Here is a 16,741-nt window from a genome sequence, read left to right on the forward strand (position 1 = left end):
GGCCCATTAAGGCCCAATACTAATTCCCGTAACTCCTTGGTACTCCCGAAAATACCCGAATCACTCGAAACCTTTCCGATGTCCGAATATAGTCGTCCAATATATCGATCTTTACATCTCGACCATTTCAAGACTCCTCGTCATGTCACGATCTTATCCGGGACACCGAACTCCTTCGGTACATCAAAACACATAAACTCATAATATAACAGTCATCAAACTTTAAGCGTGTGGACCCTACGGGTTCGAGAACTATGTAGACATGACTGAGACACGTCTCCGGTCAATAACCAATAGCGGGACCTGGATGCTCATATTGGCTCCTACATATTCTACGAAGATCTTTATCGGTCAAACCGCATAACAACATATGTTGTTCCCTTTGTCATCGGTATGTTACTTGCCCGAGATTTGATCGTCGGTATCTCAATACCTAGTTCAATCTCGTTACCGGCAAGTCTCTTTACTCGTTCTATAACACATCATCCTGCAACTAACTCATTAGTTGCAATGCTTGCAAGGCTTATAGTGATGTGCATTACCGAGTGGGCCCAGAGATACCTCTCCGACAATCGGAGTGACAAATCCTAATCTCGAAATACGCCAATCCAACAAGTACCTTCGGAGACACCTGTAGAGCACCTTTATAATCACGCAGTTACGTTGTGACGTTTGGTAGCACACAATGTGTTCCTCCGGTAAACGGGAGTTGCATAATCTCATAGTCATAGGAACATGTATAAGTCATGAAGAAAGCAATAGCAACAAACTAAACGATCAAGTGCTATGCTAACGGAATGGGTCAAGTCAATCACATCATTCTCTAATGATGTGATCACGTTAATCAAATGACAACACATGTCTATGGCTAGGAAACTTAACCATCTTTGATTCAACGAGCTAGTCAAGTAGAGGCATACTAGTGACATACTGTTTGTCTATGTATTCACACATGTATTATGTTTCCGGTTAATAAAATTCTAGCATGAATAATAAACATTTATCATGATATAAGGAAATAAATAATAACTTTATTATTGCCTCTAGGGCATATTTCCTTCAACTACTTGATTTTGCGATTTGATTTTGATTATTGAATGCTCAAATTGGAAAACTACTCCTACTTTGAATGCTAAAATTGGAGAGCACTATGGAAGGCGTATGCATATGATTAGTTGATAGCTTATAGGGTTTTTTTTTTGCAAAAATCTAGGAGCCCCCCTCCATCATCCCCGCCATCGTCCCCGTCACCGACCCCCTCCGACCTCGAGGTGAGACCAGCCAAATCCTTTTTTAGAAAGATAATTAAACGATATTTCGGGTTGACTTTAAGTCTATCGAGTCTCCACCATATATGAGAGGACAAAGAAGCCCGACTGTTGTCGTGGGGGTCGTTTCTCCTTCTTCTCCGGGTGCTAGACCTTTGTTATGCACTAGGGGAAGAAGGAGTAACGACCATCACCGACGGTCGCAAATGTCAGAGAGGAATCAGTGAGGGAGAGTTCCACCATATATATATGAGAGGACGAAGAATCCCGACTGTTGTCGTGGGGGTCGCTTCTCCTTTGTTCCCGTGTGCTAGACATTTTGGTGTAATGCACTCGGGGACAAAGTGAGGAGCGACCATCACCGAGAGTCGAATATATACACCACGTGAGCTGAGAGTTTTCAAGAAAAGACTCGACAGACCGATAGTCAACCCGTGATGAATAATAATGATCTAATTTAGTTTTTGTAGTACATATATTTAATTGTACAAGTTTAATCTTTGAATATATGAACATAGGAAATGTCGTCATCAGACGACAAAAGTCTCCCGGGGGAGTGCAGCTGGTGCCACGATGATCGAGGTCTGTGTGACATGCCTCACCTGGACGATGATCGGCGCTTCAGCATTAAGCTCGAGGAGATCTTCGATGTTGAAACGGTACACAACGACGACAAGTGTTTTTTCGCAATTAAGCATGACTGCAACTATTTCAACGTGTAATTCTCATCTTTTACAATTCGAGTAGCTTATTCCATGCCATGCAAGGCGCTATGTCTTGGAGAGGATGGGTTTTGAAGACCATGAAAGATTTGAAACAAAGAAAAATCACCTAAGGACTCATCATGATGTGGATTTTGAAGTAAAAATGTACAATGCTGAGGCCGTAACCCATTTTGGTTGCAAAAAATGGGAAGCACTTTGCAAGATGTATGGTTTTGATGAGGGTATGCTTGTCACCATGGATCTTGGTGATCCTGAAATCGAGCAAGACAATATGGACATTTGGGTCCTTGTTGATATGCCTCCAATTCTACCGCTATGTGAGTTTAGTTTCTCAAACATAGTTATTAGCTAATTTATATTGTTTATTTCAAAATAGTTGACAGCTTATTTCCATTGACAGCTTATTTTCATTCTTCAAAGAATGTGCGGGAGATGGTAGACAAAACCCACTACACCGATGGCTCCGAATTAACTTACAAGGAGAAAAATCATCTGGTCGGTTTTGTACTGACATTGAGAATTACAATATCTACAATCAAACTCCTCAACATTATGGTCAATACGTGCCACTAGTGCATGTGTTCAACTACGGTAACTACCATGGAGACACCCTGGTAAGATTTTTTTTACTATTACGACATCCGTGCATCTTTTGCATACTTATAAAACTAGTACATCATTGCTAACTATGAAGTTATTACTGTGTTTTTCAACAGATAATCCCAGAGAATTGTGTGCCTCATTTGATGTATCAGAAAGGTAGCCTTAATGTTTTGAACATACAGCAAGGTCATCCTACGAATCTCAACTGTCCATACCAGATTTCTAAAAGGAATGGAGACATGCAAACCAAAGGATGGAAAAATGTATGGACAGTCGTAAGGAGGTTCTTGGAAGCAAAAGGAAGCGAAGCGCAAGAATTGGAGACAGGATGATCTCTATTCTCCATAATGGAGAGTCAGGGTCTATATTGTTTTATGCTATTTTACCTTAAAGAGGGTATTTAGGTCCTACCTAATACTGATGATCATGTGCTAAGAACAATTAAGTAGGGTTGGTTCGATGACTATGAGGATGATGATCATATGACTTGTTATTAATAACGAGTAGAAGTTGTATGATGATGATTAGTAGACTTGTTATTATATATGATGATGCATGATGCGAGCATGAAGAGTTATTATGTATGAGCGGGTGAAATGAACATGGATTGGATTGAAGTGAAGGCAACATGCATGTGGTGCATGTCGAAAGTAGTACAATCCAAACTTGATCAAGTTAGGATTAGTATTACTTTCGACATGCACCACATGTTGCCTCACTTCAATCAAGTCATGTTTAGGCATAGCAGTAGCAGTAGCACAGAGATAAGAGAGGACACATCCTATTAGCTACCTATACCAACCTAAATTAACCCCCAAAACCCCTAAACCACCTCCTTTTAAAAAAACATCAGCCCCTGAAATGCTGACGCGTGGAAGCTTATTGGTCTCGGTTGGTGCTACCAACTGGGACCAAAGGCCCTCGTGCCTGGGCTCGCCGGAGCGGCCACGTGGAGGCCCATCTGTCCCCGTTGGTATAAGAACCGGGACTAAAGGCCTAGGGCATTAGTAACGACCCTTTAGTCCCGGTTCCCCAACCGGGATAGATGGGCCTTATGAACCGGGACAAATGGCCCTTTTCTACTAGTGACTACGACGATATGACCGAGGTGGATTATGGTGGAGGGGGCACCGCACACGGCTAAGAGATCAATGATCAACTTGTCTGTTCTAGGGTGCCCCCATGCCCTCGTATATAAAGGAGCAAGGGGGAGGCCGGCCGGGCCCTGGGGCGCGCCAAGGAGGGGAGGAGTCCTCCTCCTAGTAGGAGTAGGACTCCCCCTTTCCTAGTCCAACTAGGAGGAGGAAGGGGAAAGGAAGGAGAGGGAGAGAGGGAGGGAAAGAGGGGGCGCCGCCCCCTCCCCCCTCATTGTCCAATTCGGACTCCTCAAGGGGGCGGCCAGCCCTAAGGCCCCCTCATGTCTCTCACACAAGGCCCATGTTGGCCCATTAGTTCCCCCGGGGTTTCCGATAACCCCCCCCCCCAGCACTCCGATAATTATCTGATGACCCCCGGAACTCATCTGGTGTACGAATATAGTCATCCAATATATCAATCTTTATGTCTCGACCATTTCGAGATTCCTCGTCATGTCCGTGATCACATCCAGGACTCTGAACTATCTTCGGTACATCAAAACACATAAACTCATAATACCGATCGTCACCGAACTTTAAGCGTGCGGACCCTATGGGTTCGAGAACTATGTAGACATGACCGAGACACGTCTCCGGTCAATAACCAATAGCGGAACCTGGATGTTCATATTGGCTCCCACATATTCTACGAAGATCTTTATCGGTCAAACCACATAACGATATACGTTGTTCCCTTTGTCATCGGTATGTTACTTGCCCGAGATTCGATCGTCCGTATCTGAATACCTAGTTCAATCTCGTTACGTGCAGGTCTCTTTACTTGTTCTGTAATGCACCATTCTGCAACTAACTCATTAGTCACATTGCTTGCAAGGATTTATAGTGATGTGCATTACCGAGAGGGCCTAGAGATACCTCTCTGATACACAGAGTGACAAATCCTAATCTCGATCTCCATCGGAGACACCTGTAGAGCATCTTTATAGTCACACAGTTACGTTGTGACGTTTGATAGCACACTAAGTGTTCCTCCGGTATTCGGGAGTTGCATGATCTCATAGTCATAGTAACATGTATAAGTTATGGAGAAAGCAATAGCAACAAACTAAACGATCATCGTGCTAAGCTAACGAATGGGTCAAGTCAATCACATCATTCTCCAATGATGTGATCCTGTTAATCAAATGACAACTCATGTCTATGGTCGGGAAACATTACCATCATTGATTCAATGAGCTAGTCAAGTAGAGGCATACTAGTGACACTCTGTTTGTCTATGTATTCACACATGTACTAAGTTTCCGGTTAATACAATTCTAGCATGAATAATAAACATTTATCATGATATAAGGAAATATAAATAACAATTATATTATTGCCTCTAGGGCATATTTCCTTCATTATCCTGGTCATTACCGCACATATTTTAACATGTTGTCTTGTTTGCAGGGCCAAAGCGAAAGCCAAGAAGAGAAAGGTTGGCGAGTCATCAACAACTCCTGGAATTGAGACACCAGAAGGCCGTCTTGATGAACAGACTAAGACGCCCCCAGAAAATGAGTCGGTGACTATTGAAGCAATGGACACCCAAGCTAACCTTCACAACTTGGCGGATGATCTTAACCCGCCAAGTCCGGCTCGTAATTCGAGCCCCACTAAGGCGGCTGAAGACGTTCCTCCTCATGAAAGGAACAATGATGAGATTGCTATTACTGGGGAGGCTTATAAAACTCCAGAAATCTCCAATGTGCTCACCAAGCTCACAGCAAAAGACGAGACGCCCTTGTCTGAGAAGGGAAAAATGAGCTGCCCAATTATGAGGAATTCAGTGCTGAAGAGCTGCACACGGGCTACTTGGCCCGCCTTTCTACCAGCCCCGACATGGGAAGCTGGCATGGTGAATATGATGAAGAGGAAATATGAGGTATGTGTTGACCAACTTGATTCACTCTTTGACTTAGCCTTGATCAACCTTGTATGTCTTCTCTATGACCAATCTTTGGATAATTCCTTGAATAACACCTTGGTCGACACATAAACTCCTTAAAACCAACAAATGGACTTCAAGACATTCCTATGGGAAAATCCTACGAATATAACTCAAGGCAACCATTTGTCCATGGAGAATGTCATCAATTACCAAAACCGCACATGGGGGCACCATGCTCTTCCAGGAGGCCCACGCATATCTCCTGCCACTTGTGTCGGGGGACCGCGGGCTACCATGGTGTCACCGTGCTCATTGAACATGAACTCAATCTTTCGAAAGTGGATGTAGCCGATGAATGGAGGGGGCGTCATGTCCTAGAGCAGCCCCAGATCGTCAACCTCGAGCTCGAAGGAGCCAAAGGTGAATGTTTGGCCTGGCTTGAAGTCACCGAGCATGTATAGCTCTTAGATCTGGGTTCGATCTTTGAGCAATGTAGCTCGTGCCTGATGCGCGGCTGAGAAAGCGAAAAGTGGTCAATACTCTCAGGTGTTGTGGTGAACATGGTCGGAAGTAGGAGAACGGAGCCCGCACGCATAGTTTACCTAGGTTCGGGCCTCCTTTGGGGAGTAACACCCTACGTCCTGCTTGACTTTGTTATTCATGATGAGCATCCCTCGTGTGAAGGATTGCAATGGAGTGTATGAAAGTTGTACCGAGAGTCTAGTCTATGAGAGTAGATGGGATTGAGAGCCCCATACACTCACTTTGTATACATAGTGAGGTCTATGGTTTTAGAGAGGGTAGATCCCATCTTGCCCGCCACCATGATGATTTGAGGTCCGAGATGGCCTTGTGGGCGTCTGCCTACTTTGGGACTCCCTCCTGCCGCGAGCTTCCTGACGGGCCTCTTGGACCCCCTAACAAAGCTTTTGTCGGGCTCCCTTGAGAGAAGCCACCCCTCCATTCAAGTTGTTCTGAATAAGATGGAGGAGGAGGAAACATGGCACCGTCACCCCTCACTAGTTAGGTCTTCAGGCTTCGAATCCCGGTTGTAAGCTTGTGGACGGGTTTCCTATGTCCCCTCTTCTATTATACCCGAGCAAATCAAGCGGTCAATGACGACCCACCCACCGCAAGTAACTGCCAATCGCGCGATCGGGGGCATTGAAACGCGACATCTCTCGCGCAACGTTCCCCTCCCCTCCAGCGGCAATCAAACCGAAACCAAAACCAAATCGAATCCACCCGAAGAAGACGCCCGCTCCCCTCCGAGCGAGCACCAACCCAAGACGCACCGGGACGATCGGCGCCACCTCGGCACGCTGGTGTGGTGCGCGACCGTTGGAGCCGCGCTGCCCTCGCGCCGGCCGCGGCCGGGGGCACCCTGGGGATTCGGGGCCTGGCGGGGCCCGAGAAAGAAAGACACCAGTCCCATGCACACACGCACGCACGCCGCCCCAAGCTCACACCTCCCTCTGCTCTCTGCCGCTCCACCTCACTCCCACCGCATGCCCTCCTCTCGCGCCGGTTACTTTTCAGCTCACTCCCTCACTCCACTCCCACTCCCTCTCCCTCTCCCAGCGCAAATTTGGAAGGACGCGACCCGACCCGACCGAGGAGTCAAGAGGGGGGAGCGCCGCGCAGTCAGTGGAGGCAACAACGGTTACTGCCTGCCTTCGTCTTCCCAGCCAAGATTTGAGAGGAGGCGCAAGGGGGGGAAGGAGGAGGCGGCTGACTGATCGATCGGCCGGCCGGCCGGGGAGGCGCGCCGGCGATGGGCTGCTGCCAGTCGAGGCTGGAGCGCCAGGAGGCGGTGTCGCGCTGCAAGGCGCGCCGCCGCTACACCAAGCACCTCGTGCAGGCGCGCCGGGACATGGCCGCCGCCCACGCGCTCTACCTCCGCTCCCTGCGGGCCACCGGCGCCGCGCTGCTCCAGTTCGCCACCGCCGAGGCCGACAACCCGCACCCGCGCCCGCCCCACCACCAGCGCCACCAGCCGCCGCCCTCCGCGCCGCCGCCTCCGCCACCGCCGCCGCCGCCCCCGCCGCTCAGCCCCGCGCGGACCGCCAGCTCCTGGACCACCACCACCTCCTCCACCATCAGCGCCTCGCAAATCCTGCCGCCCCCTCCGCCCCCGCCGCCGCCGGCCCCAATGCCGTCCAGCTGGGACTTCTGGGACCCCTTCGCGCCCTCCTCCTCCCGCTCCCCCGCCGACGCCGCCGTCGACTGGGACGACGCCTCCACCTCCCTCGCCGAATCCCCCCGCGCCGCGCCGCCGCCGCCCGTCGTCGTCACGGCCAAGGCCGCCCAGGCCCAGCCCCCGGCCCCGTCCGTCGTCACCACCACCACATCCACCGCCAGCGAGCTCACCGTCGTCGCCCTGCCCCGCGGCGGCGGCGGCGGCGGCGGCGGCGCGGCAGGGAAGAAGGACCTCGCCGAGATCGCCACCGAGATCGACGAGTACTTCCTCAAGGCCGCCGACGCCGGCGCCCGCGTCGCCGCGCTGCTCGAGGCCCCAATCTGCGAGCTCCCCAACACCAACAACAGCCTCCCAGGCAAGAACACTCCTCAGATCAGCTTACCTCGCTCTTCCAACCCGCTCACATTTTCAATTGTGTCTGACGAAATCTTTGCTGCGTGCAATGGAATCAATTCTTGTTTCTTCAGGGAGGGTGATGAGCTACGGCAAGAACCTGAAGCCGACGGGATTGTCGTGGGGCGGCGCAGGAGGAGGGTACGGGAAAGGCAGCAGCAATGGCTTCTCCAGGTTCGGGACAGGAGACGAAGGCATGATGGGCAATGGCGGAGGCAGTGGGATCCTCAGCCACTCCTCCACCGTCGAGAGGCTCTACGCCTGGGAGAAGAAGCTGTTTCTCGAGGTCAAGGTGCGCTCGTTCATCATGTGTAACCCACTTCGTTGGCATTATTTACTAGCTTCAGTTTTGGATCATTCGATCAAAATGTGCATTACAGCTTTGAGCAGATTGATTCATCTCGACATAGAGTAGGTGAGCAGGCAGATTCATCGAAATGCACGGCTTGGTTAGATAGATAGATCTCAAGCAGTGGGTGAATGAGTGGCTTGGTGCTTTTGAGGAGCCAGTGGCCCTCCTTTTGCTGATTATGACTATCATATTAGTAGTACATTCTGTGATGGCCATGGGAGATACTAACAAGGATTCCAGCGGGGTGGCAATTGGTTCTGTCTGAAGCAAAGTACATTCTGGGCACATGGATGCATTGTTTGTTTGTTCATTCACTTTGGAGTAATTCTTTTTTAACCCTCTCTGTCAGGAGGTTCTGTAAATATGATATGCACCGTACGTGCCTTTGGATTCTTCCAAGTAAAAAAGATGATCTCTATGCGTTATTTTATAACCTGCAAGACAGAATTTCATGTGCTGCTCTGTTCTCTGAATATTGGTACAACTGATGTGATCCTTCATCGAATAGTTTCAAACTTTGTTTAGCTCATTTGCCACGGTAAAGAACTAAAGATAGGCTGTTTCATCGTCTTTCACTAAGTAATCATGAAATGTCAGCTTTAGTTTTTACAGCTTTAAAGATACAAATCCTTGTGCTTCTTTTGATGAGAGATAGGAATAGTGCATACTACATTGCTTTGCTGAGTCAATTTTTGCTCCTTTATCGCATCAAAACTTACCACATACTATTACAACTAACTGCGCAATCAAATCGAGCAGAACTACGAGGGGCTTAAGCAGGAGCATGACAAGAAGGTGGGGCTGCTGAGGAAGCAGGAGGTGAGGGGCGTGGACTACCTCAAGATGGAGAAGAACAGGATGGAGATGGAGAGCCTCGAGTCCAAGATGCTGGTGGCCACCCAGTCCATCGACACCACCACCTCCGAGATCATCAGGCTCAGAGAATCCGAGCTGTTTCCTCAGCTACTTGAGCTGGTTGCTGGGTCAGTACCACACCACCATCACTCCTCACTCATTCATTTACCGTATGCATCCAGTACTGGTACCTCACATGTCTCACTACTTCCTGTATCTGTCGTTTTTTGCATAGTACGTACTTGCATATGCATGGTCAAAAAATAAATAAATATAAGCTTGATGATATAGCTAGGCTGGACATATGGACCACGGTAAGGGGCTTCCCAGATGAGGCCCGTGATAACAGCAGTGCCATTAGTTCTTTGCTGTTTTGATCCTGCCAGCCACTGATTCAGACCATGCATGCTGCTGTTTTATCTTTGGGTCCTCTGGTAAAATGCGCCTTTGGCACTGTAGCAAGTCAACACTCACTGATTTGGAAGGATGAGCATTCAAGTAGTGATAGTGGTGTTGGTGGGATCCTCATGTGTTTGACTGTCTTGACTGAATCTCCTGTTCACTGATTCGGTCAGTACTAGCTAGGCCTGCCTGAGAGATCTCCCAGCCCCCCACCCATCACTGCCTGGTCCAGCTGAGCTGACCCCTTTGGGCAATGGTGGATGTAGGTTACTTGCATATCAAACCTTTGAGGTGATGGTGGTGGTGGTGGTGTTTGGCATGTCATTGCTTGATGCTATGAGCCTGGTGATTTAGTTTGGTGCTGTTTATCGCCGTCGGAAGTGTGCCTTTAGGAAGCTTGGAACACAATAGCTGGCTAGTTCAACAGTTTCCAAAGAACTTTGTTTTCTTAAAGGAAAAGGAGGAAAGATCATGCGAGTCCCTTGTTCATGGCACCTCTGCTTTGGTACCAGCTGTTGCGTGCCTCACTCGCACTTCTCAGGTTCTTGTATAGTTTTCCATCAATGATACGGTGACCTAAGCTTGGTGTGTACTTTGTCTTAGCATCATGATGTCTCTAAATGAAAGAATTACTTTGGTATTACTGAATACACAAACCTCCTACCCGCATTTTGGTTGCATTGTCAATTACGCAGTTTTGTTCCTGCACTTTACTTCAGTTACTTGTGTACCCAGCTGCTCCCTGCCTGTGAATATCAATACTCGCATATTACAAGTCAGATAGTTAGATGCATCATTTATTTCCTGCCAGTACATTTCCCTTTCTTGGGTAAACATGTATGTTTGCTCTGTTCTCATGCATGTTTCCTCTTGTGAATGCATTCCATTTCAGCCTGATGAGCATGTGGAGGGGCATGTATGAGTGCCATCAGGTACAGACCCACATGGTGCAGCAGCTTGAATACCTGACCATGAGCAGCAACCCAACCTCCAATGACCACCGGCAGGCGGCGCTCCAGCTCGAGATCGAGGTGGACAGGTGGTACTCGGCGTTCTGCAGCCTGGTTAAGTCCCAGAGAGATTATGTCTACTCGCTGACCGGCTGGCTTCGCCTCTCCCTGTTCCAATGCCTTCACAACCCACTCATGAAAGACATCCAGAACTCCGACATCTATAGCCTGTGCGAGGAGTGGCAGCTGGCCATCGACCGGATCCCCGACAAGGTGGCCTCAGAAGGGATCAAAACCCTCCTGTCGGTGATCCACGCTGTGGTAGTCCAGCAGGCGGAGGAGCAGAAACAGAAGAAGAGGTCAGATGCTGCATTCAAAGACTTTGAGAAGAAGACAGAGGAACTGCGGTCTCTGGAGTCCAAATACGGGCCATACTCTGCCGCAGGCTATGGAGAGATGACGCGGAAGACACCAGTAGCAGAGAAGCGGGCGAAGGTGGAGGCCCTGAGGAGCAGGGCGGACGACGAGAAGAGCAAGCACGAGAAGAGCGTCGGGGTGACGAGGGCGATGACCCTGAACAACCTCCAGACAGGCTTCCCCAACATCTTCCAGGCGATGACAGGCTTCTCCAGTGTCTGCATGGAGGCATTCGAGTCGGTGTACAACTTCAAGCGGAGCTTGGACCGGGCGCTCGACATGAAGAGGCTGCTGACCTGATGAGAGTGGCATTGCCTGTGGTCACTGTATAAAATGTATACAGTTTGTAGGCTTGTAGTGTGATGGTAGTAGGGCTGGAAGAGAGTTTGATTTTACAGAGCCAACTTCATTGGTCTGGTACCTGGTGACTAGTCTAGGCATAGAAATGCCTGGAGCTCGTTTACTTGCTGTAAATGAACTCGAGGCCTTGCCTTCCTTTCTTTTTGCCTGGCTTCTACTAGCTGTTAATCATTCAAAATCTGGCTGTTTTGAAGAGCTGCGATTTTTGAACATCCTGCAGATGGTGTGATCTGGGGTTGACTTTCCATTTATTCCTCGATCGCACCGGCTTCTATAGCACCGCGCCACCTTCTCTCTCAGGCTTTGTATGCTAATATACTGGAGAATTTGGGCAGATGTGCTGTTTGCACTACCAAAATTTAGACTAGTTGCACAGGGTTGTTTTGTGCCATGGTATCACACAGGTGGTGTAAAACTGCAATTTCATAAATACAACAATTCAAAATTTCAATCTGTTCACACGATAAGCGTATCTTCAACAGTGAGCACCCTATCACCACAAAGAAGTTATAATGTCAACGAGCCTACGTTGTTCTCACGAAACTTTTGAGTAATTAACAGAAAATCTCAACTAGATCAAGCAGATGTTCTGGAGAGTGGAGACCAAGGAATATCTGCACAGAGATAATGGAATATCTGCATAGTTTTTGCTAGCTGCTTCACGGCACGAACCCTCGTGCGCCAAAGCATTTTGGCACCTTGCTCGCAGCTTCTATGAAGTTCTCCACTGCAACTCGATTTGAATCTGCCCATATTTCGAGTCGATGAGACGATACTTTTCGTTGATCCGCCTGTTGCTGATCACGTCTGCCAGGGTTATATCAATGTAGCCTAAGGTTTCCTGTAACAACATAATAATACAAGCAAAGTGATTGGACAATTTCGTACAATCCAGCCATTGTACTAAGAAATGCCATTAACAGATATAGTCGAACCCACTTATTCATATCAAAAGATACTGAAGAAATAGAAGTAGTGCTGTATCAAATATCTGTTGTGAACAGGAATTTTGTGGCTCTCCGTTATGACTATTTCCTCTAATATAGTCATGGAGCAACCAGAATGCTTGTAAAGCGAATTACTACATCAGTTAAGGGCCAAGCATTTCTTGTAGAATATCGTACCTTGCCATGTAACATTCTTCCTATCTTTCCAGCTTTGCTTAGGACTTGAACATGCAACTTATCATTTGTAGGTGGTTCCTCGCAAGCAAACTCAAACTCATCCTCCCAACGTGGATCCCTGTTCTTCTTGACAACCTAGAACAGAGGAGGAAAATCGAGTGCCGTAAAGCATGCGAAAAACATCATAACCTTTGTTACAAATAGCTAGGTGCAAGTGCCTAATATATACTACTACAGTTACAAATACCTTTGTTTTCTTCTCTTCTCCTTTAAAGATTATCTCTGCGTATGGGTTTGTGTGATGCTTCCCTTCAACATCTTGAGCTTCGTGAAGGATGACGAAAAGCAGCCCACCAGCAGCTGGAGTGTTGTCTGGGGCTTTCTGCACTTCATCAGTATCATCCATGCTTTCTTCCTCCGTGTCTTCTTCTTCCTTGAAAGGCTTATATGTCACCTCCAAGGTAATCTGACCACGAGATTTCTCATTTTGTATATCATTTGGATCCATGGTCTTCAGTAAGTTAAGAGTCATCACTTTAGTCTCGTCCGGGGCAAGTTCGCTCAACAGAACCCTGTTCATGCCCATCTTCTCATGTTTTCCAACCTAGATACAGCAAAGAAATACCTTAGCTGCGTATTATTTGGTCATGTGTACGAAAGAAGCTACATCGGACTCGATGAACAAAGGAAGGAAGCCATGCCTGTGCCCGGTCGAAGACATCAACAACCAGCGACTGGTTTTCCAGATCTGTCACAACAAATTTGAATTCTTCATTCCACTCCGGATTGAGATTGCTGCGCTTTACTGTTGTTTTCTTGGATGGAAGCCTGTCACCCGACATCTTAAGTTTCACATATGGATCTGATTTACTACCCAGCAGGCCCTTCTTTTCCAGATTTTGTGCTCCTGAAACCTTCACAAGTAGAATTCCAACGGGCCTCTTTGATGCTCTGTCAGTATGCGGAAGCCATTAGCAACAGACATTTTATAGAAACAACACACAAGCAACCACAAAGTGATCAAAATTTTACTTTGAGGGATCCATTGTAGGGACTTGTTGTGTCTTTGGCCGCAGCAGACACATGCTGGCGACTTCCTTCTTGATGGTCTCCTGCAAATACGCAAAACAATAACGAGACATTTTTAGTGAAGGGAATGAAACAGAACAGTTTGGGAGATGCAGCATGACTGCGGTGAGTGAAGACACCCAAAAACAACAACAAATATAGTCTGCTGGCATCTAAACACATGGCCGCCGCCCGCGCGCTCTACCTCCGGCTGCTGCGGGCCACGGGCGCCGCGCTGCTGCAGTTCGCCGCCGCCGAGGCCGACAACCCGCACCCGCGCCCTCCCCGCCACCACCAGCTGCCACCTCCGCCTCCCCCGCCTCCCAAATATTAGGAAATCTATAAAAGTTCCCGTGGAGATCCACAAGATGCACAACTCAAATCAGCAAGAGCAACCCAACTCCTCTCCCGATCCTCTCACAGATGCTTGTATTAATCGCAGTGTAACAGAGTAGCAGAGTGTATAAGTATGATGTTCTAGGGTTTTGGATTGGGGAACTGAGTTGATGCCGACGCAGAGGCGAAGGAATCACTCCGTCTATCTATCTTTTTCTACATTGGATTGGATGGATCTGCTTTTTAGCTGTGCATACTCGCTTTCCACCTAGCCTACTTGCGTTGTTTCTCTGTGAATCACTGTAGCACTCTCATTCCCTGCTTCTTGCCTCACATGTCACATCCTTCCCCTCTGCTTCATCACTTCTTCGCACAGGAGTCCATGGACATACGCCCACATGTTGCTCCGTGGTAGTATCGTTTATAGATGTGGCAATAGGTAAAAAAAATATAGTTCTGTTTTGTAGCTTGGCCTCCAATAAAATCTACCGCTCTTTGCAATTAAAAAAGGGGGAAACGCATACCTACACAAACATTAAAAATCAATTCGATCTTTTGAAGAAAACATGGAGGAATGTCGCAACCGAATCGCTACAATAAAACAACTTCTTTTTAGGTGAACAATCGTAGCAACAAATAGACCAAAAGACCATATTTCTTTAGGAATTACTCCCTCCGTCCCATAATATAAGACTTTTTTTTGTAAAAGAACGTCTTATTGTGGGACGGACGGAGTAGTTATTTGCGACAGCGGCAACAATCTTTGCAGGGTCGTGTGCCCGACTTTGCTGAAAAAACAAATAATGGTGACCGGCCCTGCAACATCGCGCGTTCGGCTTGTTGGCGCGCAGCAGGCAAGCAGCCTTGCAACATGAAATGTGTGCCTGGCTCTGCAATAGAGAAACAACAACAACAGCTGGCTTACAACATCAGCATATTTCTGGCTTACAACATCATGCCGCTGGCATTGCAGCACCCCCCGTATGGCTTGCAACATTGACGCCCGGGTTGATGTTGTGCATGGATCAACTGGGTAATTTTGATCATTTTCCTATACAGCGAAATCCCATTTGGTTGCAACAAAATTGAGAACAAGTATGCAGCATGCCAGACTAACACTTGCGGGATACACAAAAACACGTGCATCATGAACCAATGTCGTAGAAGACACTACACTGTCGTCGCAACAACATGAATGGAACAGCTGCTACAGGCTCAGACACAGATCATTCAGCTCTTGGCTCCGACTATGGCCAACAAGACCAACAATAACTATCACTACAATAATTGTTCATTGATGGTCGTGCTCACTCGTTTGCTCGGGCTGAACCAAGCAAAGTTTTCTAGCACCTTTGAGCCCATCATAGCCGATGAATGGCTCCACTCGGTAATTAAGAATATTGATACAGTTGGATGCACTGATGCTTCACATTTGCTAAAGGATCAACAACGACATGGTGGGAGAATTATCAAGTCACTTATCCTATTGACAATATCACTTGGGATCAGTTCCAGGAAGCTTTTCACACTGCACGTGTGTATGCTAGAGCCGTGATCTTAGGGAAGGAGTTTCTCAGTTTACGCCAAGGATAGTGCATAGTGCTTGCGTATGTATGGAGGAGTTTAACAAGTTGGATTGCTATGCACTACATGATGTACATGATGAAGATACAAGACAAGTGAAGTTTCTTAAAATATTGAATGATGAGATAGGTATGCAACTGATTGTGGTTAAGTTTGACAACTATCAAGAGATGATAGACAAAGTTATAAATTTTGAAGACAAACATTACTCGATGGAGAATCACAAGAGGAAGGCAAGCTATTACAAACTAAACAGTGGAGCTCAACAAAAACCATGTACTTCTTCTACGAGATGGTCCTACAAAATATGGGAATTATAGCCATGGCCATCATAACCACAATGATCATCACAATAGCAATGATAAAGGTCCACATAACACAAACAAATTACTCTGCTACCAGTGTAGGAGGCCAGGACATTTTGCCATGGATCGCATGGAGATGGAGAGAATGAATGGAAACCCTATAAGAATGCATCTGGATCATCTCAACCAAGGGCATGTGAATCATGTCACTATGGGGAATCCGGGACAGTAGAAGGTTGAGACGTGAACCAAATGACAGAATTAGTGAAGATGAATTCACATGGGAAGTCTAAAGCCAAGTAATTGAGTTGTGATCTTTTAAGTACTAGGAAGAGCCTGTTTTGTAACTAGGAGAACAGGGCATGGATAATTTATTCAATTATGTACCAACAAGAAAATATGAAAAAGGATATAATAATCTCCATCATCTTGAGAAATGGAAGCTGCAGAGCGAATAGCGGGCAACAGCATGCGTGGCTTTGAGAAGACTAAGGGCATCTCCAACATGGACCCTTAAATCGCCTGCATCCATCTGAACCGCAAGGTCAGGACCACGCAAGCCATCCAACAGAGTCCCACATCCGTCCGCGGACTAGTTCAGACTTCTGTTTTCTTGCAAACTGGAACCAAACCATGGGCTTTGCGGGAGTCCGAACACCAGTCATGTAGGATTCTGACACCCTCGGCCCATCCAAAATTGAGCTGAAGCACATGCATTTAGAGTTGGCTGCACTATTTCCATGGCAAAATCACTCTTTCTTAACCCTCTCTT

General features: G+C 47.4%; 2 protein-coding genes across 2 annotated transcripts; one reads left to right on the forward strand and one right to left on the reverse strand.

Moving 5' to 3' along the window:
* Positions 1-7,397: 7,397 nt before the first annotated feature.
* Positions 7,398-11,817, forward strand: LOC119302675 (protein ALTERED PHOSPHATE STARVATION RESPONSE 1-like). The gene is made up of 4 exons (XM_037579719.1): positions 7,398-8,178; positions 8,291-8,508; positions 9,328-9,551; positions 10,718-11,817. The coding sequence occupies exons 1-4, from the start codon at positions 7,398-7,400 to the stop codon at positions 11,490-11,492; spliced, it is 1,998 nt and encodes a 665-aa protein (XP_037435616.1). The 3' UTR covers positions 11,493-11,817.
* A 140-nt stretch (positions 11,818-11,957) lies between these two features.
* Positions 11,958-14,442, reverse strand: LOC119302676 (synaptotagmin-2). Its single transcript, XM_037579721.1, has 6 exons — positions 13,950-14,442; positions 13,709-13,788; positions 13,378-13,627; positions 12,924-13,280; positions 12,677-12,811; positions 11,958-12,393 (listed from the first exon to the last, which is right to left on the reverse strand). Exons 2-6 carry the CDS (start codon positions 13,759-13,761, stop codon positions 12,265-12,267), a joined length of 924 nt encoding a protein of 307 aa, XP_037435618.1. The 5' UTR covers positions 13,762-13,788; positions 13,950-14,442; the 3' UTR covers positions 11,958-12,264.
* Positions 14,443-16,741: the final 2,299 nt, after the last annotated feature.

This window comes from Triticum dicoccoides, chromosome 5A (genome assembly GCF_002162155.2).
Source record: "Triticum dicoccoides isolate Atlit2015 ecotype Zavitan chromosome 5A, WEW_v2.0, whole genome shotgun sequence".
Classification (NCBI taxonomy): Eukaryota; Viridiplantae; Streptophyta; class Magnoliopsida; order Poales; family Poaceae; genus Triticum; species Triticum dicoccoides.

Excerpts from the sequence above, each read along its gene's own strand:
- LOC119302676 (XM_037579721.1), bottom strand. The coding sequence starts at position 13,761 with ATGTGTCTGCTGCGGCCAAAGACACAACAAGTCCCTACAATGGATCCC. Across the intron at positions 13,628-13,708 it reads CCTACAATGGATCCCTCAAA|AGCATCAAAGAGGCCCGTTG; the intron begins GTAAAATTTTGA and ends GCATACTGACAG. Across the intron at positions 13,281-13,377 it reads ATGTCTTCGACCGGGCACAG|GTTGGAAAACATGAGAAGAT; the intron begins GCATGGCTTCCT and ends TGCTGTATCTAG.
- LOC119302675 (XM_037579719.1), top strand. The coding sequence starts at position 7,398 with ATGGGCTGCTGCCAGTCGAGGCTGGAGCGCCAGGAGGCGGTGTCGCGC. Across the intron at positions 8,179-8,290 it reads CACCAACAACAGCCTCCCAG|GGAGGGTGATGAGCTACGGC; the intron begins GCAAGAACACTC and ends TTGTTTCTTCAG. Across the intron at positions 9,552-10,717 it reads CTACTTGAGCTGGTTGCTGG|CCTGATGAGCATGTGGAGGG; the intron begins GTCAGTACCACA and ends ATTCCATTTCAG.